This window comes from Artemia sp. Qi Xiang Cuo, chromosome 6 (genome assembly GCF_049724085.1).
Source record: "Artemia sp. Qi Xiang Cuo chromosome 6, ASM4972408v1, whole genome shotgun sequence".
Lineage (NCBI taxonomy): Eukaryota > Metazoa > Arthropoda > Branchiopoda > Anostraca > Artemiidae > Artemia > Artemia sp. Qi Xiang Cuo.
In genome coordinates this window covers 32,751,430-32,776,040 of record NC_142799.1, presented here as the reverse complement: position 1 = coordinate 32,776,040, position 24,611 = coordinate 32,751,430, and the positions used below count along the sequence as shown (strand labels likewise).

General features: G+C 36.2%; 1 protein-coding gene across 1 annotated transcript in view; it reads right to left on the bottom strand.

Moving 5' to 3' along the window:
• Positions 1-24,611, bottom strand: part of LOC148951137 (E3 ubiquitin-protein ligase RNF126-like) — a 38,977-nt gene that overhangs the window by 5,520 nt on the left and 8,846 nt on the right. Inside the window, exons 2-3 of the mRNA XM_089091006.1 lie at positions 22,220-22,259; positions 16,039-16,131 (exon numbers count right to left, since the gene is read on the bottom strand). Coding sequence (XP_088947132.1) covers positions 16,039-16,131; positions 22,220-22,259 — 133 coding nt within the window. The remainder of the gene's footprint in view (positions 1-16,038; positions 16,132-22,219; positions 22,260-24,611) is intronic.

Sequence of the window (24,611 nt, the reverse complement as noted above, 5' to 3'; positions counted from 1 at the left end):
TTCAAAACCTATTCATATTTTTTTATTTTTTCAAAAAAGATGCAACATTGCAATCTTTCTGCTAAAAATTTAGTACTAGGAAGGGGTTCCCACTTGTTTTTGCATTGAATCAGGTCTCAGCTCAATATTGAGCAAACATTATTGATCTTTTCACTGTACGCCACAAGAATAAAACAAAAAGACCCTCAAAATTCTCGAAACCACGTAGCTTATGAACGAACTTTTTCTCGTTTTTTTTACGAAATAGCTTATAAAATATACATTCATCATCTGTTTAGAGGTATCCACAACCTTTTAAAGGAAAATTGTATATATTTCAGCTCCAAGAATTAATTTCCTTGCCCTGAAGCAATTTTCTAATATTATTACTAAGAATAGGGAAAAGAGAAACTCGTCGGAATAATTTCAGAAATATTCCGCAAAGTTATTTCATAGTTATTATTTTAAGGAATTTAAAAATTATCAGGATAATCCAGCAAAGACCTGAGTAACAATTAAGTTAGTCACTGGAAATTATACTAAAAAGCCATCCTATTTATATAAGCTGGATGACCCAGGTCAACTTGCCAAAGGAATGGCTTACCATTTCTCTAATATAGATTGGAAAATAAAAAATTCGATTGAAGTTCGTCCTGAAGATGGTACTTTTGAACAGTTTCTGGGCTATTCAAGTAATATGAGTATTTGCCTTACACAAGTGACTGATCAAGAAGTGACTGACATAGAGTCTTCAATGAAGAGCAGCGCTGCAGAATCTGATTATGTATCTTTGAGGATAGTGAAATCGATTTCGCCATTTTTTGTGCAAAATTTTGTTGATCTGGCTAATGGTTGTTTTAAAGAAGGTTCATTCCTCAGTGCCTTAAAAACAGCGGAAATTGTACCATTATTTAAAGAGGGAGACTTAAATAATTTTAATAAATATCGACCGATTTCACTACTGACAATTTTTTCAAGAGTGACGGAGAAATTAATATTTGTGAGAGTGGATAGTTTTTTGAGAAAGAATGAAATTTTTTAAAGAATCAGTTTGGTTTTCATAGAGGCTATTCTACAGAGGATGCTATTTAGTTCCTAGCTATAACAGTAAATGATCGTCTAGATGTTTAATTTAAAGTTGGTTCAGTGTTTCTAGACATATTAAAGGCGTTTGATACTTGTGACCATTTGATCTTGCTGAAAAAAAAATAAATAGAAAATAGAGGCATTCGCGGGAATGCGTTACAACTTTTTGCTTCTTATTTTAAAGATCCAGTCCCACTGGGTAATTTTTTCTAGATCGCCAGATTATTATCTTTGGTTCAGGGAATTAAATGTCAGATCTTACCGTATCGAGCGTTATTCCAGTGATTCCAAAATCTGTGGAAGGAGAAGTTTTACAGATGGCACATGCAACGATTGGCTGTCACATGGGAGAAGCAAAAACTATGGGGAGACTGAAAGGAAATTTTCATTTTCCAAAAATGTACTCAAAAGTAAAAGCTTTTAGACAAAGCTGCCAAGAGTGCGCCAAACAAAAGTCGCCACCAAAGACCCCTAGGGCTGAATTAGGTCAATACCCCACCCCTTCAGGGGTAGGAGAAATAATGTCGATAGACGTTTGGGGATCTGGGGGAAGTTTACCAGTTTCCAAAGAAGAAAACAGGTGTGTACTAACCATAGTAGACCATTTTAATTCATATTTATACGCTTTTCCAATTAAAGATGAAAAGACAAAAACCATTGCAAAAGTTTTGGTCAATCGCCTATTTTTGGAACACGAGGTTTTCCCTAGAGTTTCACTTAGCAACAATGGGCCATGTTTTAGAGCCAAATTATTAGACGAAATTACAGAATATTTGGGGGTTAGACGATGGTTTACCTCGTCTTACCTTGCAGCAGCTAATGAGAAAGTTGAACGTAAGCATAGGGAATTAGCTTACATGCTGGGAATAATGCAAGATATTAAAATGAAAAATAGGATGACAATTTAACTTTTGTAGTCTTCTAAATTAATATGGCGTTTTCAGGTACCTTATAAGAAAGACCATTTTTTTTTGCAACATATAATAGCTAATACAATTTTTTTAGATAAAGTAAAAAATGACAAAAAATTCTATGAATTAGACCAATATAAGCAAGAGATTGTAATGCGAATGAAAAAAGCTATGGAACAAGTTAAAGACAATCTGGAAGATGCGAAAACAGAACAAAAAGAAAAGTATGACAAAACAAGAAAAAATGACAAGAGCGACTGTCTAGGAAACTTGTTATATTTTCAAAAAATAAATGAAGAAGGAACAAAAAGTTAAACCCAAAATGGGATAGAAAGTAAAGAATTACAAAATTTAAATCAAATAACTTAACACGTATTCTACAACATAAACATAAGGAAAAGGAAGAAGTAATACACCATAATAGAATGAAAAAGGGATATTTTTTAAAACCGTGGAAAACAGAGCCTATACTTTCAGAAGAAGAAATAGAAGAAACGATCTCACCAGTATATATCAGAAGACCATATGAATTTTATGACCTTTTTAGCGACCATAACAGTTGGAAGGAGTTGAAGTAATATTTTGCCAAGATTTGGATGCAAACGTACCACAAAAAACAAGAGAAAAAAAGAACAGTTCAATCTTCATCGGATACAAATGATGAAAGCAACAGAGAAGAGCCTCAAACAAAACCTACTGGTTTAAGACATAATAAAACCAGTGGTTAGATCCAAAGAGGAAGAAAAATTGGAAGAAACCAAAGAATTATCAGATTTTCATACGCTAGACTCACCTACAGTCGTAGCGCAAAAATGGCTTTTGGAACAAACGCCATCTACCAGACAAGAGCTAACAGAATGTGACACCGAAAATTTTTCGACAGAAACCGATATAGTTAAACCTGGGCCATCGTCAAAAAAACCTTCTTCGAGAGAAAAATGATAGAGCAAAGTAAAAAAACCAAAGAGGCAGCAAGAAGTTCCTTTGTCAGAAGCACAAGGCGCTAAAACACTTATAAAAAAGGCCAAACATCAAGAGAAACAACGATTAAAGAGATTTGACGAGGCAACAAAACAGCACTCGGAATCAGAGCCTTGTAAGCCACACTATAGAAACCACGGAAAAACTTGCGAATATTATACAAAAGAAAAGCAAAAATTTGGAGTCCAAAACTCGGATCATGAAACGGAGAAAGGCAAAACAAGTGCAGCCCCCAGCAGATTAATATTTGAATAAAACAGTAATAACAAAAAAAAAATATTAAATAAAAATCAAACGAGTATAAAAGCCACTAAAGAAATATCTATATTTTCTTTTTAATCGGTACACAGATAACATCAAGTTTCCTTCAAATATATATATCGCCAGTAAATAATATGAACGTCACATTCCAACGCCAAATTACTATTTCCGATCGGAAGTGACATCGTAGGTTCATTTTGTTTCCAATATGAGATAAGACTTCGCGAGCGGTGAAATGTCAAGATTGACAGGCTTCGTTTCATAGAAAAAGAAAATAAGTAAGGCCACGTAACTTTTAAATGGGTGTAGTAAACCTACTTAAATTATACATATTTAGAATAAGCATTAAAATGCGATTCTTTTGATATGTATATTGAAAAAAAATATTTTTTTTCTTTCGGAGGGGATAATTTAAAAAAAAAAACAAAAAAACGAAGGAGGATGGTTTACTGAAATAGGGTCATTGGAAGCTAGCAAATTTGGAGTTGAGCTCAACCACTGCTGGCCTCTCGTTGTTAAGTACATGCAATGCATCTACTGACCTTTGACTCTCTGAAGTGACATTTTCAGTCGAATTTGAAAAAATTGTTTTTGAAGAATTTTAAAATAATTATAATAGGAAAAACAGCAAGAGTTTACATTATGTGGCCACTACATGTACAAGCTGGCTGTAATCTTATTATAATTAGTTATAGTCTAATAGAATATTTTTTTTATTAGTTACAAATGGTAAGGGGAGAAAAAAAAAGAAATTTTAAAGAAGCGCTATAAAGGTTTAAGCAAAACTTAGAATAAGCTTAGAAAGCAAAAAGAGTGCTAGGTAAAGGAAACGAAAAGCGAAAAAAAAAATATAACCTAAAAACTTACCAGGAGGTAAAAGCCAAAGACAAAATCCAGTAAAAATAAGCCAAAAATTAAACCTCATCGTCACGAACAAACCACAGTAGTTCAAGAATCTTCAATATAATAATTTTAAGTCTAGCAATCTTTTGGATCTGAGAAAACAAATTGGTACAGGAGAATCCTAGTTTAAAAATATGGTTTTTACCTGTGCCAGCCCAAAAGTCCATTTTTCAATGTGTTAAACCCTAACACAAACTAAACGTATCCACTTTTTCATGAAAAATAGAATATATCACTTCACAACAAAAAAAAAATCGCAGTAATGAACATTCATTCTTGCAATTCTCCCAGATTCAAAGCTTATCAATAAACCGCAGATTACGGAGCACCGAATTCAAAGTTATTTAGCCTTGCAATGGAATTATTGCCTCTCTTTCTTTGGCAAATAAAATAGTAATTAAAGCTAGGATAAAATTGGCAACCAATATATCGTAAAAATTGCATTTTAAAGAAGAAATGAGAACTAGCAAATGCAAGGCAAAACTTAATTAAGTGTTAAAAAAAAAAAATTATTAGCTGAAAAACTTCAGTACTTTTCTAACACAAAAATTTTCGAAGAAAAAATTTGAATAATTTCAAAAAATACAGGTTGCAAAAATTAGAAACCCCCCCCCCCCCCCACCTCTTAGAAATAGGAAGATATTTAATTTGATCATAAAAGGCAATCAGCCAAAAAACTTGATAAGGTTATTGAAAAAAAAACATGGAATATATAAATATAGGCTTTAAAAAAAAAAATATATATTTTAATTAAAAAGCAGAAAATAATTGAAAAAAAAACCTTAGGCTCAATTTAAAAAACTAATAAAAAAGAAAAAAAAGGGTTAAATTTAAAAATATAGCCATACGGAAGTGAAGTAAAATAAATTGGGTGACAAAAGGACACAAGTTGAAGTCTAAATTTAAGGAAATACAACTTAAAGTTGGGAAGTTAAAGCGAAAACATTTATGTTCGATTATATGTCTTAAAAAAAACAAAAACTACCGTACGTAAAAAAAAAAGAATTATGGAGATAAGGATATATTCCTTGGAAAAGAACCACCTTTTCACTAAAGGGAAGAGCCTATGGGTAAATTATAGCTAAAAATAAAAGGTGTTGATATACATAATATATTGTAGCGTCTCTTGTTCTTAATACACCTATTAGACTAAACAGAATCACAAGGGAAACTGCTGTTGGACCTACCAGACGCTTTTTAAGGTGATCAAAAACCAAATAGATATTACTGAGATGAGGGCACAACAAAAAGGTAAAGAGTAAGAAAACTCCATCTCAAGCTTTTTCAAACTGATTCTCAAGCTACAAATTTAGCTATTTTTTAATATAATCTTGAAAAAAAAAAGATATATATTATTTTATAAAAGTATAAACATTGAATATGTGAATTACTGCAGTTAAACCTAGTATTATGCAAAAAAAAAAAACTTGTCTCAGGTTTTTGACAACCCTTGAGTACACGTAGCGCGTAGCGCATAGACGTAGTGTGATTTTTTTTGCGCATCATAGCGCATAGAACTGTAATTATATTTGCAAACTCGTGTTACTAAGAAATGAACAATAAATCGCTCCCCGGGAAAAAAAGACTTACCTAGACGGAAGTGGAAAGAACCACTTATTATAAAGGCCTATTAGCCTGAAGTTGGGGATTTTTCATAACTGCTTTAATGATTATGGGATTGATTATATATGTTTTTAAATATTGGTATTATAGGAAGCATCAAACCCCAGAGGGAAGGATGTAAGAACCCCTATCTGCACGAAACCATAATCTCTCGCAAAGAAATTAATTAATTTAAAAAAAAAGAACTTTTATCTGCAACCACAGACAACGGTTGGCACTACAAGTCCATAAATATGAAATTAAAAGAGTACGTTATATACTGAAGCGAATTATTTGCTATTATAGCATTAATACTTTTTATTTTAATTAAATTTTTATTTGGACTGATTTTACAATTGAAAAAAAAGAGAGTTATAAACAATTTTAGTGTTGCTTTTTGAGAATTTTAATTTGAAAAAAAAATTCTATTTTTATATTTAAATTACTATAGATTTTTTTAAAATAATTTTTAAAACTTTAAACAAATGTATTTATTGATAAATGTTGTATCTAAGTTTTGTTACTTAACAATGCTTGTGTAAATTTATTACACAATGCTTGTGTATAAACTATGTTTTTAATTTACTTTAAATTTTAACTAGTGATATAATGTTATATGTAAATGTTTGACCTCGAGTCAAAGTATTAATATTTTTTTTGTAAAATAATCAGTTCAGTATTTAAGTTTGAAAGAATAATCCAGCAAGGAACATAATGTTTCAATTTAAGCGGGATATTATTCTTGGAGTGATTAAAAAAAAAAAAAGTTGAGAAAGTAATTAAATTAATTAAATTTCGAATGCTGAGTGTTTTCATTCTACTATGTATGTAAAAATATATGCTTTATATGTATACTAATGTGGATATTTATTTTAGAGACAGCCTTAGCTATTTTTTTGGAAATCAAATTTTTCATAACATCCTTTTGGATCCATTTCTCAATCATTTCTTTGACGCATTTTTGGAAAGTAGCAAATTTGAAAGCCAGTTCAAATATATCCTGATACTATCATAACATACAATCGGAAGCCAAACCATACTTGATCAACTGATATTTGGAAACTATAGCAGAAATACAGACTTTACTACAAGTCTTCAAAAGTGAGATAAAATCAGAACTTAATTTAGGCCTAGAGAATGTGCTACATAGCCCAATGGCTTATTTAATTGAAATATGTGAAAATGCTTTGTGAAAATTTAAAAATCAAAATGTTATGTGAAATTTAACCAAGGCATTTCTAAAAAAAAACAAAAACGGTATATCAACCACATCACACAGATAAATTAAACTATTAATGGGAATTAAATTTAAACTCAAAAATTCATAAGACTTTTCTAATATAAATCTAATCTAAGCGAAACCACTAATACTATGTTTAAGCCGCTTGGGGCCAAGTAAAACAGAAGAAGCATATGAAGAGGGTAAAAGAGTAATTGCCAGTCCTAGAGACAAAGAAAAAGTGAAACAAGGATGAATTTCCAATTGAAATCCTTCGACAAGAAAAGAGCATGGCCTATATTGGACCAGAAACATGACCCTAAAGAAACCCATTGAGGGTATATGCACATAATGACCCAAAGATGGCAGCATAATAGCTTGAGACGAAATTTAGTTGTTTTAAAAGTAAAATATTGAGAATTGGGACCATTCTTCTTTAAATAGGGAGTATTGTGGTAAAGCTTTCTAATTTAGTTAATTATTAATTTAGTAAAAATATATATGACGCAAATATGAAGTTTGGAAATACCACTTTTTATTAATATAAGGAACATATCCTGCTAAATTCTGTTTAACGGGAAATTGAGAAATTACCACTTCCTAGCGAATGCGTGGGAAGGTGTTGTTGAGAAAAATGTATAAAAGATAGATTTTATCGAAAAGGAAGATCTTATACTGACTATATGTCAGACTGACCTCTGGTCCGCTGTTTTAGAAATACTTTGGGACTTTGTCTTATAATTGTAAGTGTCTAAGTATCTTATTTATATTTTCATGTTGTTTTATTGAGACTCGTCGGCTTCTTGGGACAGCCAGTCCCAGTAGACAGCCTATAGACAATTATCCTATATGGTAAATGAATAAAAGTGTTGTATTTTAGACGACTTCTCTGCAATCTATTTTTAGCCTCTCGAACATAATCAGTTGGTACGCCTTATTAGTTCGGTCATAGCTTAAGGCACGCTACCAAAGTTTAATTACCTTAGGGCCAGAGTTTATCTCCTCTATAAAGGGAGAATAAAGGCATCTACGACTACAACCCCCAAATACCATAAGAATAACACTTCACAACAAAGGCATAACTTAAGCCCCGTACCCTGAGGGCTATGGGGAGAGGGGTTGTCACCTTTAAAAATCTAATTTCCAAAAGTTGCAACTACGTTGAATAGAATGGCTCTCTAAATATTGATCGGATGTGTGTTGGAAAATAGTGGGGGTGAGAGGGGGGTTAGTTGCCCTCAAATCACTTTCGACTATTAAAAAGAGCACTAGTCCTTTGAATGTCAAATCGAATGAGCACTTTTTCAAGTTTCTACAACAAAGATTTCAATAAAAAACCTTATATGCCCCAGGGCATAACTTATAAGCCTTGCCCTGAGGGTTGTGGGGGAGTGTCCTCCTTAAAAAAATGTTTTCTATCTGGAAATCAACTACCCTGAACAAAATGGCTATCTCAAAATTTTTATTGGATGTGTGTGGGGGAATGGAGGGTGTAGAAGGGGCTAGTTGCCCTCCAGTCACTTTCGACTATTAAAAAGGGCACTAGCCCTTTGAATGTCCAGTCGAATGAGCTTTTATTGAAGTTTCTTTGACAACGCCTTCTTTAAAAACCTTATATACCCCAAGGGTATAACTTAAAACCCTTGCCCTGAGGGATTTGGGGGAGTGTCCTCCTCAAAAACATATTTTCAATCTGGAAATCAACTACGCTGAACAAAATGGCTATCTCAAAATTTTGATTGGATGTGTTTGGGGGAATGAAGGGCGTGGAGGGGGGGGGGCTAGTTGCTCTCAAATAACTTTCGACTATTAAAAAGGATACTCGCCCTTTGAATTTCCAATCGAATGAGCCTGTTTTGAAGTTTCTACTACAACGCCTTCTATCAAAACCCTACATACCCCTAGGGCATAACTTACAACCCATTGACCTGAGGGTTGTGGGGGAGTGTCCTCCTCAAAAACAAATTTTCTATTTGGAAATCAACTACGCTGAACAAAATGGCTATCTCAAAATTTTGATTGGATGGGTTTGGGGAAACGAAGGGCGTGGGGGGGGGGGGCGGCTAGTTGCCCTCCAATCACATTCGACTATTAAAAAGTGTACTGGCCCTTTAATTTCCAATCGAATGAGCCTGTTTTGAAGTTTCTACGACAACACCTTCTATGAAAAACCTTATATGCCCCCAGGGCATAACTTAAAACCTTGCCCTGAGGGTTGTGAGGGAGTGTCCTCCTCAAAAACATATTTTCTATTTGAAAATCAACTACGCTGAACAAAATGGCTATCTCAAAATTTTGATTGGATGTGATGTGTTTGGAGGAATGATGGGGGGGGGGGCTAGTTGCCCTCCAATCACTTTCGACTATTAGAAAAGGGTACTAGCCCTTTGAATTTCTAATCGAATGAGCCTTTATTGAAGTTTCTACGACAACGCCTTCTATAAAAACCTTATATACCCCCAGGGCATAACTTAAAACCCTTGCCCCGAGTGGTTGTAGGGAAGTGTCTTCCTCAAAAAAGTATTTTCTATCTGGAAATCAACTACCCTGAACAAAATGGTTATATCAAAATTTTAATTACATGTGTTTGGGGGAATGATGAGCGCGGGAGGGGGGGGGGGCTAGTTGCCCTCCAATCACTTTCGACTATAAAAACGGGCACTAGCCCTTTGAATTTCCAATCAAATGAGGTTTTTTGAAGTTTCTACGACAGCGCCTTCTATAAAAACCTTATATGCCCCCAGGGTATAACTAAAAACCCTTGCCCCGAGGGTTGTGGGGGAGTGTCCTCCTCAAAAAGATATTTCCTATCTGGAAATCAACTACGCTGAATAAAATGGCTGTATCAAATTTTGATTGGATGTGTTTGGGGGAATGATGGGCGTGGGGGGAGGGATAGTTGCCCTCCAATCACTTTCGACTATTAAAAAGGGCACTAGCCACTCCAATTTCCAATCGAATGAGCCCTTTTCGAACTTTCCACGACAACTCCTTCGATACGAAGTGCCCGGGTATGGAGAAAAAAAAAGCGCGCTGCCTATGATATGACAAAATTATCTGTATACTGTTCAAGTTAAATCATCTACAACGTTTAAGATACAAATATTAATAAGAATTGTTGCTAACAATGATAATTTTTATTACTGATAAATGGTGTTTTGATGCATGCTTAGTGGATGATACCACGAACACCCATAAGCTGAATTTCAGAAGGGGGAGCTTACCTGGTCTAATTGTAGCTTCCAATGCTGTATAATAGAAATCTCAATTCAAAAATATAAAATATGAGGCAGCATTAGTCAGCCAGGGGGGCTGGAGCCCCCATATGGGCGCCCATGGATGATACCCAGTGCTTTTTTTTAGTGAATAGGACTTTTAATACACATTCAAAATCTTACTGCTATAAGGCTCAAAGTATTTTGGTCCTTATTACGAATCCGCCATTTAAAATATCTAAAAAAGTTCGAACACTGGAATGTCTTATTAAAATTACACTGATGGTAATGTTTTTTTATTTAAACTATTTTAGAAATAAACTTGCCCCTGAAAGTTACTTCATATGGTAAAACCTGGGCTCTGAAAACTTAGCGGAAGATACTCAATACTTTTTCAAAATGTATATATATTAAATTTGAGTAAATATAATTAATAAAAATCAAAGAGAGGATTAGTGGCTATAGTAGACAACTAGCAAGTTAGCTACTAGTTTCTCACTTGCTCGCACTATTTACAAGTAATATTTGACTAATCTTAACGAGTAAAAGAAACTGCTGAAACTTCTAAAAAAAAACGCACCTAGATCTCTACCTCTTGGATGGTATGGAAAAGAGGTTTTTTTTTTATTATAATACACAATATATGCGAATTTTATAAATGTAAACCACGGGCTTTAAAGGACGCTTAGTGGACCATACTAAATATTTTTTTTAAAAATATATATTCATTAAATCTGGCATGGTAAGAACTTGTTTTATTTTAATTTTCATTAAAAACAATGTTTGAAATTGTCAATAATTGTTTTTAATGAAAATTAATCAGACGATTAGTAGCTAATGGCGATACCTCTATAAAAAAAACTCGCCTTGACCTCTACCTCCTGGGTGGCGTGGAAAAGAGGTCGTGTGAAAAAATGATTTTCTTTGAAATTTTTTATAGTTTGAAGAAACATTGCCAAAAAAAGAAGGTTGAAAAAGAGAACAAGGAGGTTGTCTAAAAAAGAGTAGCGAATCTCAAGAGCTGGAACCAATCAGGAATCAAGCTACACTATACTTCATCCTTTTAAAGAAACAGGAAGAAGCTGAAGACAACGGTGACGGCAACGTTTTTCTTTTCCGAAGACAAATTCGCGGTGAAATTTGCTACATCGTCGCACTACCCAGCAAGTTATTGTCTATTCGTGCGACTAGTGCGACCGCAGAAAGACTATTTTTGGTGGTAGGTCTGATAGTGATTATGACAGTGACCTCAGTCCACTAAGAGTGGATAAGTGGATTTTCATTCAAGATAACTATAGCCACATCCCGCAGTTCTAATATACTTCTGAAGTTTGCCTGAAGTAGTTTTTTTTTTCGACGCACTAATATTCAAAGATAAATGATGAACTTTGATACAGTATTCAAAGTTTTGTATACAGTAATTTTCGAGGAATAAAAATAACACTAATTTTGATTGTTAATTCTTTTAGGAATAAATAGCTCTTAGATATTTCAACTATTCTGCAAGGATTCTGAAACGTCACAGTCATTTCGTTTTCATCAGATTTCTACTTCTGTTGATGAATAATGAAGAAGACCAGCGTTAAGCCAGTGTCTTGCAAAGTTTCTGATTAATGAATGGGCAGAATATCTTATAAATAAAAATTAACTTTGAGGAAGACTAAAATATAATCTATAAATCATATACAACAACTTTTTATATAAACCTTATGTTCAACTAGGGAATAACTTAGAGCACTTACCTTGAGGGTTCTAATTGAACGATCATACTAAAAGAACATATTTATCAAAACTTTCAAATACGTTGAACAAAATGGATATCTCAAAATTTTAATTCGATGTGTTTGGGAAAATGGTTGGCATGAGAGGAGCGTTAGTCACTATCCAATCATTTTCAAGAATTAAAAAGGCATTAGCCTTTTCAGTTTCCAAATCAATGAGCTCTTTCGAAGTTTCTATGGCAACGCTTTAATTAAAAACTTTATAGGCCCAGAAAACGCAATCTTCGGTCCATGCCCTGAGGGCTGTGGAGGGAGGGATTGTAATCCTTAAAGACCTAATTTCCGAAACTTTCAACTACGTTGAATAAAATGGCTATCTAAAAATTTTGATTGGCTGTGTTAGGGGAAAAGGTGGGCATGAGAGGGGGGTTAGTTGCCCTCAAATCACTTTCGACTATTAAAAAGGGTACTAGTCCTTTGCATTTCAAATCGAATGAACCCTTTTTCAAGTTTCTACAACAAATATTTCAATAAAAACCTTATATGCCCCCAGGGCATAACTTATATTCCTTGCGCTGAGGGTTGTGAGGGAGTGTCCTCCTCAAAAATATGTTTTCTATCTGGAAATCAGCTACCCTGAACAAATTGGCTATCCCAAAATTTTTATTGGATGCGTGTGGAGGAATGATCGGTGTGGGGGTGGGGGGCTAGCTGCCTTTCAATCACTTTCGACTATTAAAAAGGGCACTAGCCCTTTGAATTTCCAGTCGAATGAGCTTATATTGAAGTTTCTACGACATCGCCTTCTTTAAAAACCTTATATCCCCCCAGGGCATAACTTAAAACCCTTGCCCTGAGGGATGTGGGGGAGTGTCCTCCTCAAAAACATATTTTCTATCTGGAAAACAACTACGCTGAACAAAATGGCCATCTCAAAATTTTGATTGGATGTGTTTGGGGGAATGATGGGCGTGGGGGAGGGGCTAGTTGCCCTGCAATCACTTTCGACTATTAAAAAGGGCACTAGCCACTCGAATTTCCAATCGATTGAGCCCTTTTCGATGTTTCTATGACAACACCTTCTATAAAAACCTTATATGCCCCCAGGGCATAACTTAAAACCCTTGACCTGAGGTTTGTGGGGGAGTTCCTTCTCAAAAACATATTTTCTATCTGGAAATCAACTCCGCTGAACAAAATCGCTATCTCAAAATTTTGATTGGATGTGTTTGGGGGAATGATGGGCGTGGGGGGGGGGCTAGTTACCCTCCAATCACTTTCGACAATTAAAAAGGGCACTAGCCCTTTTAATTTCCAATCGAATGAGCTTGTTTTTAAGTTTCTACGACAAACCCTTCTATAAAAACCTTATATGCCTCCAGGGCATAACTTAAAACCCTTGCCCCGAGGGTTGTGGGGGAGTGTCCGCCTGAAAAAAAAATATTTTCTATCTGGAATTCAACTACGCTGAACAAAATGGCTATATCAAAATTTTGATTGGATGTGTTTTGGGGAATGATGGGCGTGGGGGGGGGGGGGGGCTAGTTACCCTCCAATAACATTCGACTATTAAAAAAGCACTAGCCCTTTGAATTTCCAATTGAATGAGCCCATTTTGAAGTTTCTACGACACAGCTTTCAATTAAAAATTTATATGCCCCCAGGGCATAACTTACCACCCTTGCCCTGAGGTCTGTGGGGAGAGGTGTTTTCATCCTAAAAGACCAAATTTCCAAAACTTTCAACTACGTTGAATAAAATGGATATCTAAAAATTTTTATTGGATGTGTTTGGGGAAAAGGTGGGCGTGAGAGGGGGGTTAGTTGCCCTCAAACCACTAGCCGTTTGAATGTCCAGTCAAATGAGCTTTTATTGAAATTTTTACGACAACGTCTTCTTTAAAAACCTTATATTCCCCCAGGGCAAAACTTAAAACCCTTGTCCTGAGGGATGTGGGGGAGTGTCCTCCTCAAAAACATATTTTCTATCTGGAAATCAACTACGCTGAACAAAATGGCTATCGCAAAATTTTTATAGGATGGTTTTGGAGGAATGAGGGGCGTGGGGGGGGGGGCTAGTTACCCTCCAATCCCTTTCGACTATTAAAAAGGGCACTAGCCACTCCAATTTCCAATCGAATTAGCCCTATTCGAAGTTTCTACGACGACTCCTTCGAAACGAAGTGCCCGGGTATGGAGTAAAAAAAAAAAAAAAAAAAAAACACATTGTGCCCACGTCGTTCTTTACTTAGGCAGCGCTAGCGCGGTGCCTATGATAGTTCGCAGATCATAAAACGAAACTCCGGGGTTGACCCCCCAAGGCCCCGGGGCAGGAGTTGTAAGTAGTGCCCTGGGAGTATATATGGTCCTTATGCAAGGTATGCTCGTAAAAACTTCAAAGGGGGCTCATTTGGTGGGAAAGTGAAAGTTTAATTTTTAAGAGAAAAGAGATCTGGGGGCAACTAGTCCTCCCCTCCCACTTTTTTCCCTCAAACCCATCCCATAAAAATTTTGAAATAGCCATTTTGTTAAAAATAGTTCAAATATCAGATAATAAACACTCTGGGGTTAACACATTCCTCCAGAGCCCAGGAGTAAGTATTTCAAGTTACGCCCCAGCGGTATATAAGGTTTTTTATATAAGGGGTGTTTGTATAAACTTCAGAGGTCCATTTGATTGGAAATTCAAAGTTATAGTTACCTTTTTAAGAGTCAAAAGTGGTCGAATGGCATCTACCCCCTCTCCCCAGATACACACCCTCTTTTTTCCAAATGTACCCAATCAAAATTTTAAGATAACCATTTTGTTTGAAATAGTCCAACGATCAGATAACAAAAACTTCGTGGTCAACATACCCCCTCCCTCAGAGCCCGGAGGAAGGATTATAATTTATATCCCTGGGGCATATAAGGTATTCATAGAAGAGGTGGTCGTATTAAATTAGGAAAGGACTCAAATGATTAAAAATTGAAAGCTCTAGTCCCCTTTTCACGAGTTAAAACTGATCCAATGGCAACTAGCCCCCCCCCTCAACCCTATTTTCTCCAAATACATCCGACTGAATCTTTGAGAGAGTCAGTTGGTTCAAAATAGACAAAAGATCGTTTAATAAAAATTCTGGGGTTTACACAACCCCCCAGAACCCGGAGGCAAGTGTTGTAAAATATGTCCTGGGGGTACATAAGGTTTTTATGGAAGGGATGTTCGTAGAGTCATAAGGGACCGGAGGGCAACTAGCCCCTCTGCCATGTTTACCCCAAATCCATCCGATCGAGTTTTTGAGATAGCCACTTCCTTCAAATAGGTCCAAAGATCAGATAGATAAAAACTCCGTGGTCAACACAAATCCCCAGAGCCCAGGGATAAGTGTTGTATATTATGCCCCGGGGGCACATAAGGTTTTTATGCGAGAATTTTAAAAAAAATTCAAAGATCATATAAGCCCGACCCCCACCCGCACTAAAAAAATCATTGAAGCTTTTTATTCCAAAACTTAAGGAAGCTGACCCCTGGCCGTCCCTGAATAACCCCCCCCCCTTAAAAACAACTTATTAGCAATATTTTATTCCAAAGTTATGGGAACTCACCCCTGGCCCTCCTAAAAAAAAAAACTTATTTTATACAGGGGTGAGCTGACCCCTGGTCCTCCATGGCCCGATCCGCCTCCCCCCAGAAAACATTATTAATGATAAATCATGGGTGCTGACCTTTAGTCCGCTCAATGGCTTGACCCCCTCCCCCCCCCCCTGCAGGAAACAAAACTTACTAACGATGTTTTATTCCAAAAATCATGGGAGCTCACCCCCAGCCCTCCCTCCATGGTCTGAACCCAGGTATCATCTTTGAAGGTCCATAAAGGGCTTAAAATTGAATTTTTGACGAAAACAAATGTAATATTTGAATTCAGGATTAAATTTGTTTCTAAAGATAAGTATGTTTTTTAACTACCTGAATATTCCTTTAATACAAATATTCACCATTCTTTTACCTTGTCGTTTTCAGTTTAAATATTGCTGTCTACTTTCAGTTTCAGTTAGTGCCAAGTAAACGGAAAAATTACTTGATGTCTTTTGTTTACCATTTTGGCTTTCCAAAGGTTAAAATGTTTTTTAAGAAGTTCAGGTTCCTTTTACAGTAAAAACCACAAAAAGCCTACTTACATTAGGTCAACTCCTTCTTCGTCAAGATTCAGTGCAGACGTAGCATCAGTGACATCATCTACTAATTCTTGATAAAACTGACCAAGATTTGTCCTAAAAAGAGTAACTAAAAATAGAAAATCAGAATTTTTGGCGTTAAAGTATACATTACCTCACCTTTGGACCGTTTTATTCCACAAATGAAGGGAGAATGCGAGTAAAAATCAAACACTTTTAGTAATAGGTATTAAATAAAAACAATAAGTCAATAACATATAGAAAGGGAGGGAGAGCTCTAATATAGAATTTTGGTTTCCCGATGGCTTATATCAAACGACTGTCTTACGATAGGCTCTTCATAAGTTTACAAACTTTGTAAAACCTCCCTCCCCATCATGGAATATTTTTATGGAATATTGGAAGAAAAAAAATATATTCAGCTGGCTCCAATGATTTCGTCTTTATTTTCCCAGAGGCAGTTCCTATGGAGGGGGTTGTCATATAAACTTCCGAACGGGCTCATTCGATTGGAAATCGGAAGTTCTAGTTCCCTTTTTGAGAGTCAAAATTAATCTAAGGAAAAATACCCCCCTTTCCACAACGCCCATTTCACCCAAATACATCTGATAAAAATTTAGAGATAACTATTTTGTTAAAAATAGTTCAAAGATCAACTAACTAAAACTCCGGGGTCGGAATAACCCCAAAAGGCCCGGGACAAGCGTTGTAAGTTATGCTCTAGGGGGCATATATGTTTGTATGGAAGGGTGCACGTATAAACTTCAGAGGGAGATCATTTGACTGGAAATCAAAAGTTCTAGAAGAGTCAAAAGAGATAGGAGGGAAAGTAGCCCCCCCCCCACGCCCTTTTCCCTCAAACCCATCCGATAGAAATTTTGAGATAGTTATTTTGATAAAGATAGTTCAAATATTCGACAAAAAAAAATTCTGGGGTCAACACAACCCCCCCGAGCCTGGGGACAAGTGTTTTAAGTTATACCACCGGGGAATATGAAGTTTTTATGTAAGAGGTGGTCGTATAAACTTCAGAGGTGACCCATTTCATTGGAAATTGAAAGTTTTAGTTATCTTCTCAAGACTCAAAAGTGACCAGAGCCCCCCCCCCCGACAATACACCCTCTTTTCTCCAAATGTATCTGATAAAAATTTTGAGATAGCCAGTATATTTAAAACAGTCCAACGATCAGATGTCAAAACTTTGGGGTCAACAACCCCCCCCTCCCCGAGCTCGGGGTAACGGTTGTAACTTATGCCCCGTGGGCATATAGGGTTTCTATGGAAAAGGTAGTCGCATAAACTTCAGGGGGGGGGGTGGAATCAAATGACTAGAAATTGAAAGTTCTAGTGTCCTTTTTAGGAGTCAAAAGTGATCCGATGGCAACTAGCCTTCCCCCCTCCCCCCCCAACCCTCTTTTCCCCAAATGCGTCCGTCAAATTTTTTATATAGCTATTTTGTTCAAAATAGACCAAAGATCATATAACAAAAACTCCAGTGATAACACATACCCCCAGAACCCGGGGATAAGTGTTGTAAAATACGCCCCAGGGGCATATAAGGTTTCTATGGAAGCAATGATTGTATAAACATCGGAGGGGGCTTATTCGATTGTAAATCAGAATTTCTAGTGCCCTTTTTAGGAGTCAAAAGTGATCGGAGGGCAAATAGCCCCCCTCCCTTGATCTTTTTCCCAAAATACATCTGATCAAAATATTGATATAGCTATTTTATTCAAAATAGTTTAAAGACCAAATAAATACTCAGGGGTCGACACAACCCCCAGAGCCTGGGGGCCAAGTGTTGTTAGTTATGCGCCGAGGGCATATAAGGTTTTATGTAAGGGGCAGTTGTATAAACTTCAGAGGTCACTGATTTGATTGGAAATTGAAAGTTCTGATTACCTTTTTAAAAGTCAAAGGTGACCAAAAGGCATCTACCCCTACCCCACATCCACATCAAAATTTTGAGATAACAATTTTGTTTGAAAAATGTTCAACAATCACGTAAAAACAACTTCAGGGTAAACGTAACATCCCCCAGAGCCCAGAGAAAGGGTTGTAACTTAAGACCCGGGGGCGTATAAGGTTTTTTATGGAAGAGATGGTCATATAAACTTCGAAGGGGACTCAAATTATTAAAAATTGAAAGCTCTAGTTCCCATTTAAGAGTCAAGTGACCCGATGGTAACTATCCCCCTCCCCACCATGTCCAAAATGCTCTTATGTTTTTTCATTTATCTATTTATTTTTCCCAAGGTACTTCATATGGAAGGGGTGGTCGTATGAACTTCGAAGGAGACTCATTCGATTGGAAATTGAAAGCTCTAGTGTCCTTTTTAAGAGTCGGAAATATTCGGAGAGCATATATCCCCCCCCCCGCAGTTCTTTTTTCCCAAAATGTATCTGATAAAAATTTTAAGATAGCCAATTTGGTAAAAATAGTTCACAGATCATATAACAAAATTCCGGGGTTGACCCCCCCCCCCAAGGCCCCGGGGCCGGAGTTGTAAGGAGTGCCCTGGGAGCAAATATGTTCCTTATGCAAGGTATGCTCGTAAAAACTTCAAAGGGGGCTCATTTGGTGGGAAAGTGAAAATTCTAGTTCAATTTTTAAGAGAAAAGATATCTGAGGGCAACTAGCCCTCCTCTCCCACTTTCTTTTTTCCCCAAACCCATCCCTTAAAAATTTTGAAATATCCATTTTGTTAAAAAAATAGTTCAAACATCAGATAACAAACACTCTGGGGTAGAAGAGGTGGTCGTATTAAATTACGAAGGGACTCAAATAATTAAAAATTGAAAGCTCTAGTCCCCTTTTTAAGAGTAAAAAATGATCCAATGGCAACTAGCCCTCCCCCCAACCCTATTTTCTCCAAATACGTCCGACTGAATCTTTGAGAGATTCAGTTGGTTCAAAATAGACAAAAGATCATTTAATAAAAACTCCGGGGTTTAAACAACCCCCCAGAACCCGGGGCCAAGTGTTGTAAAATGTGCCCTGAGGGCATATAAGGTTTTTATGGAAAGGATGGTTGTATAAACTTTGGAGGGGGCTCATTCTATTGAAAATTGAAAGCTCTAGTTCCCTTTTTAATAGTCAAAAGGGGCTGGAGGGCAACTAGCCCCTCTGCCATCTTTACCCTAAATCGATCCGATCGAGTTTTTGAGATAGCCACTTCCTTCAAATAGGTCCAAAGATCAGATAGCAAAAACTCCGTGGTCAACACAAACCCCCAAAGCCCAGGGATAAGTGTTGTATATTATGCCCCGGGGGAACATAAGGTTTTTATGCGAGAATTTTTAAAATAATTTAAAGATCAGATAAGCCCGACCCCCACCCCCACTAAAAAAATCATGAAGCTTTTTATTCCAAAACTTAAGGAAGCTGACCCCTGGCCGTCCCTTCATGCCCCCCCTTCTCTAAAAACAACTTATTACCAATATTTTATTCCAAAGTTATGGGAACTCCTGGCCCTCCATGATCTGACCCCCTCCCCCCCCAAAAAAAAAATTATTGACAATATTTTATTCCAAAAGTTATGGGAGCTGACCCCTGGTCCTCCAGGGACCGATCCGCCTCCCCCAAAAAAAACTTATTAATGATAAATCATGGGAGCTGACCGTTGGTCCTCCCTCCATGGCTCAACGTCCCCCCCCCTGCAGAAAAAAAAACTTACTAACGATTTTTCATTCCAAAAACCATGGGAGCTCACCCCCAGCCCTCCCTCCATGGTCTGAACCCAACTTCCTCAATAAAACTTATTGACGATATTTTCTTCCAAAATTCATGAGACTTGTAGGACGCAGTAGGCTTTAGGTTTTTACAGTTAAGGAAGGGGGCAGCATCCAAACTCTTGTTTGTAGTGAAACTGTATTTGTCTGGAACAGTCTTGGAAAGAACTATTACGATCAAACTGAATACTTCATATACAATAATGTTAATTGCTATAAAATCATCAGTTCAAAATTTAAATTTTACTATCATTTTTATGTTTATTTTCAATGTTGTAATTAGTACAAAAGAATTTATTTGCAATAAAATTCGTTTTCAGTAAAGCGCAAATGTGACAGTAGGTTTTAGACTTTTGATTTCTCCGTGTCGACTCTGTTTTACATACGATGATGCTAAGGCGAAGTTTCTTTCCAGGAAGGGGGGATTTTCCACGGGAGAAATTCCCCATGGGAAAGTTTCCGCGAGAGAAATTCTGTATCGGAAAATCGAGAATGGAATTGTCAGGGGAAAATTTTCCTGACGGGGAGAGGGGGTTTATATGGGAGGAAATTTCTTTGGAAAGATTTTCCGTAGAGGGGATATTTACACGGAAGAAGAGGAGCAGGTTTTCCAGGCATTTCTTAGAAAACGATCATAATTAAGTGTAAAAAAAAAAATTGCAACTGAAAGTTGAAACTATCTGAATTATCGGCAAATATCTATATTAACAGTAGAAGGCTATCTTATAGCCCCATGGGGCACCCCTGCTGCCACCTACAACTTTTTTTTAACACCTAATATGGGCATAGCCTCCCTTGGGAGAACACGTGGTTAATTAAAGCGATTGGGAATTTGGAACACCTGTGCTGTCAGTCATTAATCAAATTGTTTCCGGGCAAAGGTTAATAATGTCTGACAGGTACTGGCAATCATTAATCAAATTGTTTCCAGGCGAAGTTTAATAATGTCTGACAGGTGATGTCAAGATTGATTGATATGTCACGAAATGGGAATTAATTTATTGTTTCTAAGGGGAATTATTGATTCAAGAAAGGGGAATTAATTTGATGTTTCTAAGGGGAAGGTGGGGAAGAGATATATTGATTGCGTAATCGAAGGGAGAGAATTCCCGAGAAATTGATTACATAATCGGTAGAACCCTATAAGGAGATCGTGACGGGAATCCATTTATGGGCATAGAATGACGTAATCAACTAGGACAAATGGATTTCTGAGAAATTGATTACATAATCGGTAGAACCCTATCAGAAGGTCATGACGGGAGTGGTATGTTTACTTTATTTGTAAGTCAATAATATGAATTGCAAAAAATTTGCCCAAACTTTAGTTTGTAGACCTATCCCTGAAAGTTTCATTTTCCTAACTTAACCCCTTTTCAAGATAGCAAAAAGTAGCTAAACCAGAATTTTACCCTAAAAGCAGAGAAAAAGAAACTGAAAATTCAAGTATAATGTTGTTTTGTCAAAACTCTAATAGATATCAGTCAAGAAAGCAAATTTCTAAGACTTAGAAATCAGAAGAGGGTTAACATAGCAACTTAGAAATACCTTTTCATGCCTTCTTTGGTAAAATTCTACTTTAGCTACTTTTGGCTATCTTGGAAAGGGGTTAGGTCAGGAAAATAAAACTTTTAATGATGGGTCTACAGGCTAAGGTATGTCCCAGGAAGGTATTTTGAAGTACCTACCTCAGTAAAGTTCTACCAAATCATATTATTGAGTTAGGACTAAAGTGAATACACCATTCAATGCCTTTTTTTATTCTGATTATAAATATAATAATAATTTCTATTAGAAATGTATTTCAGCCCCCCCCCCCAAAATATTCAAATTCCGGGTTCGGTATATAGCGGGGGGGGGGCGGAAATTCATTTACGATAGAAATGATTATTATATTAATTTTAAGCATAAAAAAAGGCATCAAATGGTGCATTCACTTTATTCCCAACTCAATAATATGATTTGGTAGAACTTTACCCCTACCTCCACTCCTTCTCTCTCTAGAAGGTCCTGACCTTCAAAAATCTGCATGTTATATAAGTGAAACCTTGCAAAATCAATGGTAATTTTCTGCAGTTCATTTTATGATTTACAAATAAAGTAAACATACCACTTGATGCCTTTTTTATGCTCTTTTCAAATATAATAATCATTTTTGTCAGAAATGAATTTTATTCCCACCCCTATATATACTGATTCAGGGTATGTATTTGCACATTAGGGGGGGGGGGGGGGTAAATTTTATTTATGATGTAAATGAGATGTAAGTTCAAACTTTACCCCCATCCCCCCTAAAGTGCAAATATATACCCTGAATTGGTATATATAGGGATAAGGTTAGAATTCATTTCCAACAAAAATGATTATTATATTTGGAAAGAGCATAAAAAAAGGCATCAAGTGGTATTTTACTTTATTTGTAAGTCAATAATATGAACTGTGAAAAATTTACCAAGTAGATATTAGCGAAAAAGCATTGCGAAAATGCCTATCTGTGAATAATCACTGAATAACGACGACCAATGAATGACTACTTGACTAGCTTTAGCTTATTAAGAAAAAAGAAATACAAGAGCCCTACCATCTTAAGCTGATATTTAAGCAACAAATTCTTCTTCTTCTTCTTCTATTTAACAGCAGGCGGGCTTTTCAGTATTACTATTTAGCCCTTTTCCTTTTGCTTCACTCTGTGGGCTACAGAACTACTGGCTTGATTGCCTCATATTTATTAGATATATTCAGATATCTTTCAGCAGATCTTTTGACTCTAGGAGTTCAAATATAAGATGATAGATGTCGATTTCTATGCTCTGTGTGCAGGTATATTTGGCTAGGCTCTTGGCTGATAGTGGGATTTTGTGGTGTTTTAAGTATTTTAACAGTTTACAAAGCAAGGTATGTTGTGCAGACGTCAGCATATTAGATTCAAATAGGCAATGGTCAATTGTTTCATTATTCATATTACAATGCCTGCCAAGCGGGGACAGGGGAATTGAGCCACTTGAATTAGAAAGCTTATATGAAAATGCAAGGAAATTTAGTCCATTTGTTCCAGAACGAATTCTATGATAAATTTTAGAATGATACTTATTGGGAAAGGGGGAAAGGATAGGATTAATCTTATTAAAATTAATATCTGATAGCCTCCATCGGTAAATATCTCTAATTGGGATTGGTCTCCCACTTGGCTGGTCAATATTTATAGCATTTTTTGCTATTTCATCAACCTGATGATTACCACTTATGCCAGAGTGGCTAGGAATGTACTGAAAGTAAGTTTTTATGCCACTTGAAGCAAGATTATCAATAATACTGAGACAATGATAAGTGTTAATGTCCAACTTATATTGAGGAGCTGAGGCCAGCAACTCAAGGCTTGATAAAGAGTCGGAATAGATGATAATATTATTCGAATTTTCAATCAAAGGTTGGTTTTGCTTAAGGTGTTCTAATGCCATGATTATGCCATTTAACTCAGCAGACATTATAGATAAATTATTAAATAATCTCTCGCCCATTGCAATTTTCAGGTGAGGAAGGAAAACACCACTTGCAACCTTCTCATCCATTTTTGACCCATCAACAAATATTTGGAAGTGATTTTTATAGGTAATTGTATTAAGTTCTGCAAATTTTTTCTGGACAAAAGCAATGGGGGTTAAATCTTTATTCCATTTTGAAAATTCAGTATTTATTATGGGAAATGACCAATTCCATGGAGGGGATTAGGGGAAAGTAGGTGCAATAGACTTTGCTGGTACAGGGAACTTCTTTTGAATATTGGCATACTCATCTGCAATACCTCTATACATGGCTGGATTTCTTAACCAATTATGTAATGTGTGTGAGCTATTTGATTCAATTTTTGTAAGATGTTTTATCAAGAGAAAGCTACGTCTCTCCCTTATTGTTGTTAATCCACTCTCCATAAGCAGAGACTTGGTGCTTGTGGGTTTCCTAAGACCAAATATGAGACGTATTATATCATTTTGTGTTGTTTCAATTTTTTGCATCTGGGTCTTTGCACATGCACCATAGACAATGAGCCCATAGTCAATATGGGGTCTTATATGTGATTTATAAAACTGGAGTAAGGTTTTCTCCTTACAACCCCATGGTGTGGAAAGAAGTCTTTTTAGTATATTTGCTTTTCTATAACATTTTTTTATTGTGTTTGAAATGTGGAGGTGGAAATTAAGTTTTTGGTCAAGCATGAGACCTAGGTAATTAATATTATTATCTTCTGGAATAGTTGTTTTATTTAGAGTTAGTTGTGCATTAACATGGATTCGCTTCCGGTGAAATTGGATTATTTTTGACTTGGTGGGTGCAATGGGTAAATCTGAATGTTGAGAGAATTTTTCAAACTGGAAAAGTGACTTTTGCAGATTTGACTGTGCTATCTGAAAGGTGTTGCCAGATGACCATAGCACCAGATCATCAGCATATTGTAGATTCGTGTGGGGTAGGTTCATGTCCCAGAGATATAGGGCAAAAAGGAGGCAACTGAGGACTGCTCCCTGAGGTAGGCCTTTGGATATTGTCTTTTGGGGTGAAGAGGCTGAACCAACACAAACAATGAAACTTCGCACTTCTATGAAGGATTTAATAAAGGATACTAGCTTAGGAGGTACTCCGAGGTTTGCAAGTTTATTTAAAAGGATTTGATGGTTCACATTATCATAAACTCCTTCAAAATCTAGGAAAGCTGCCACTAGGATATTATTTTTTGAGAAAGATTCATTTATTGCATTTGCTAGCAAAATGAAAGCATCTGTTGAGGAGTGGTATTTCCTGAATCCAGTTTGAGTGTGTGGGATCATGTTATTTTTCTCAACAAACCA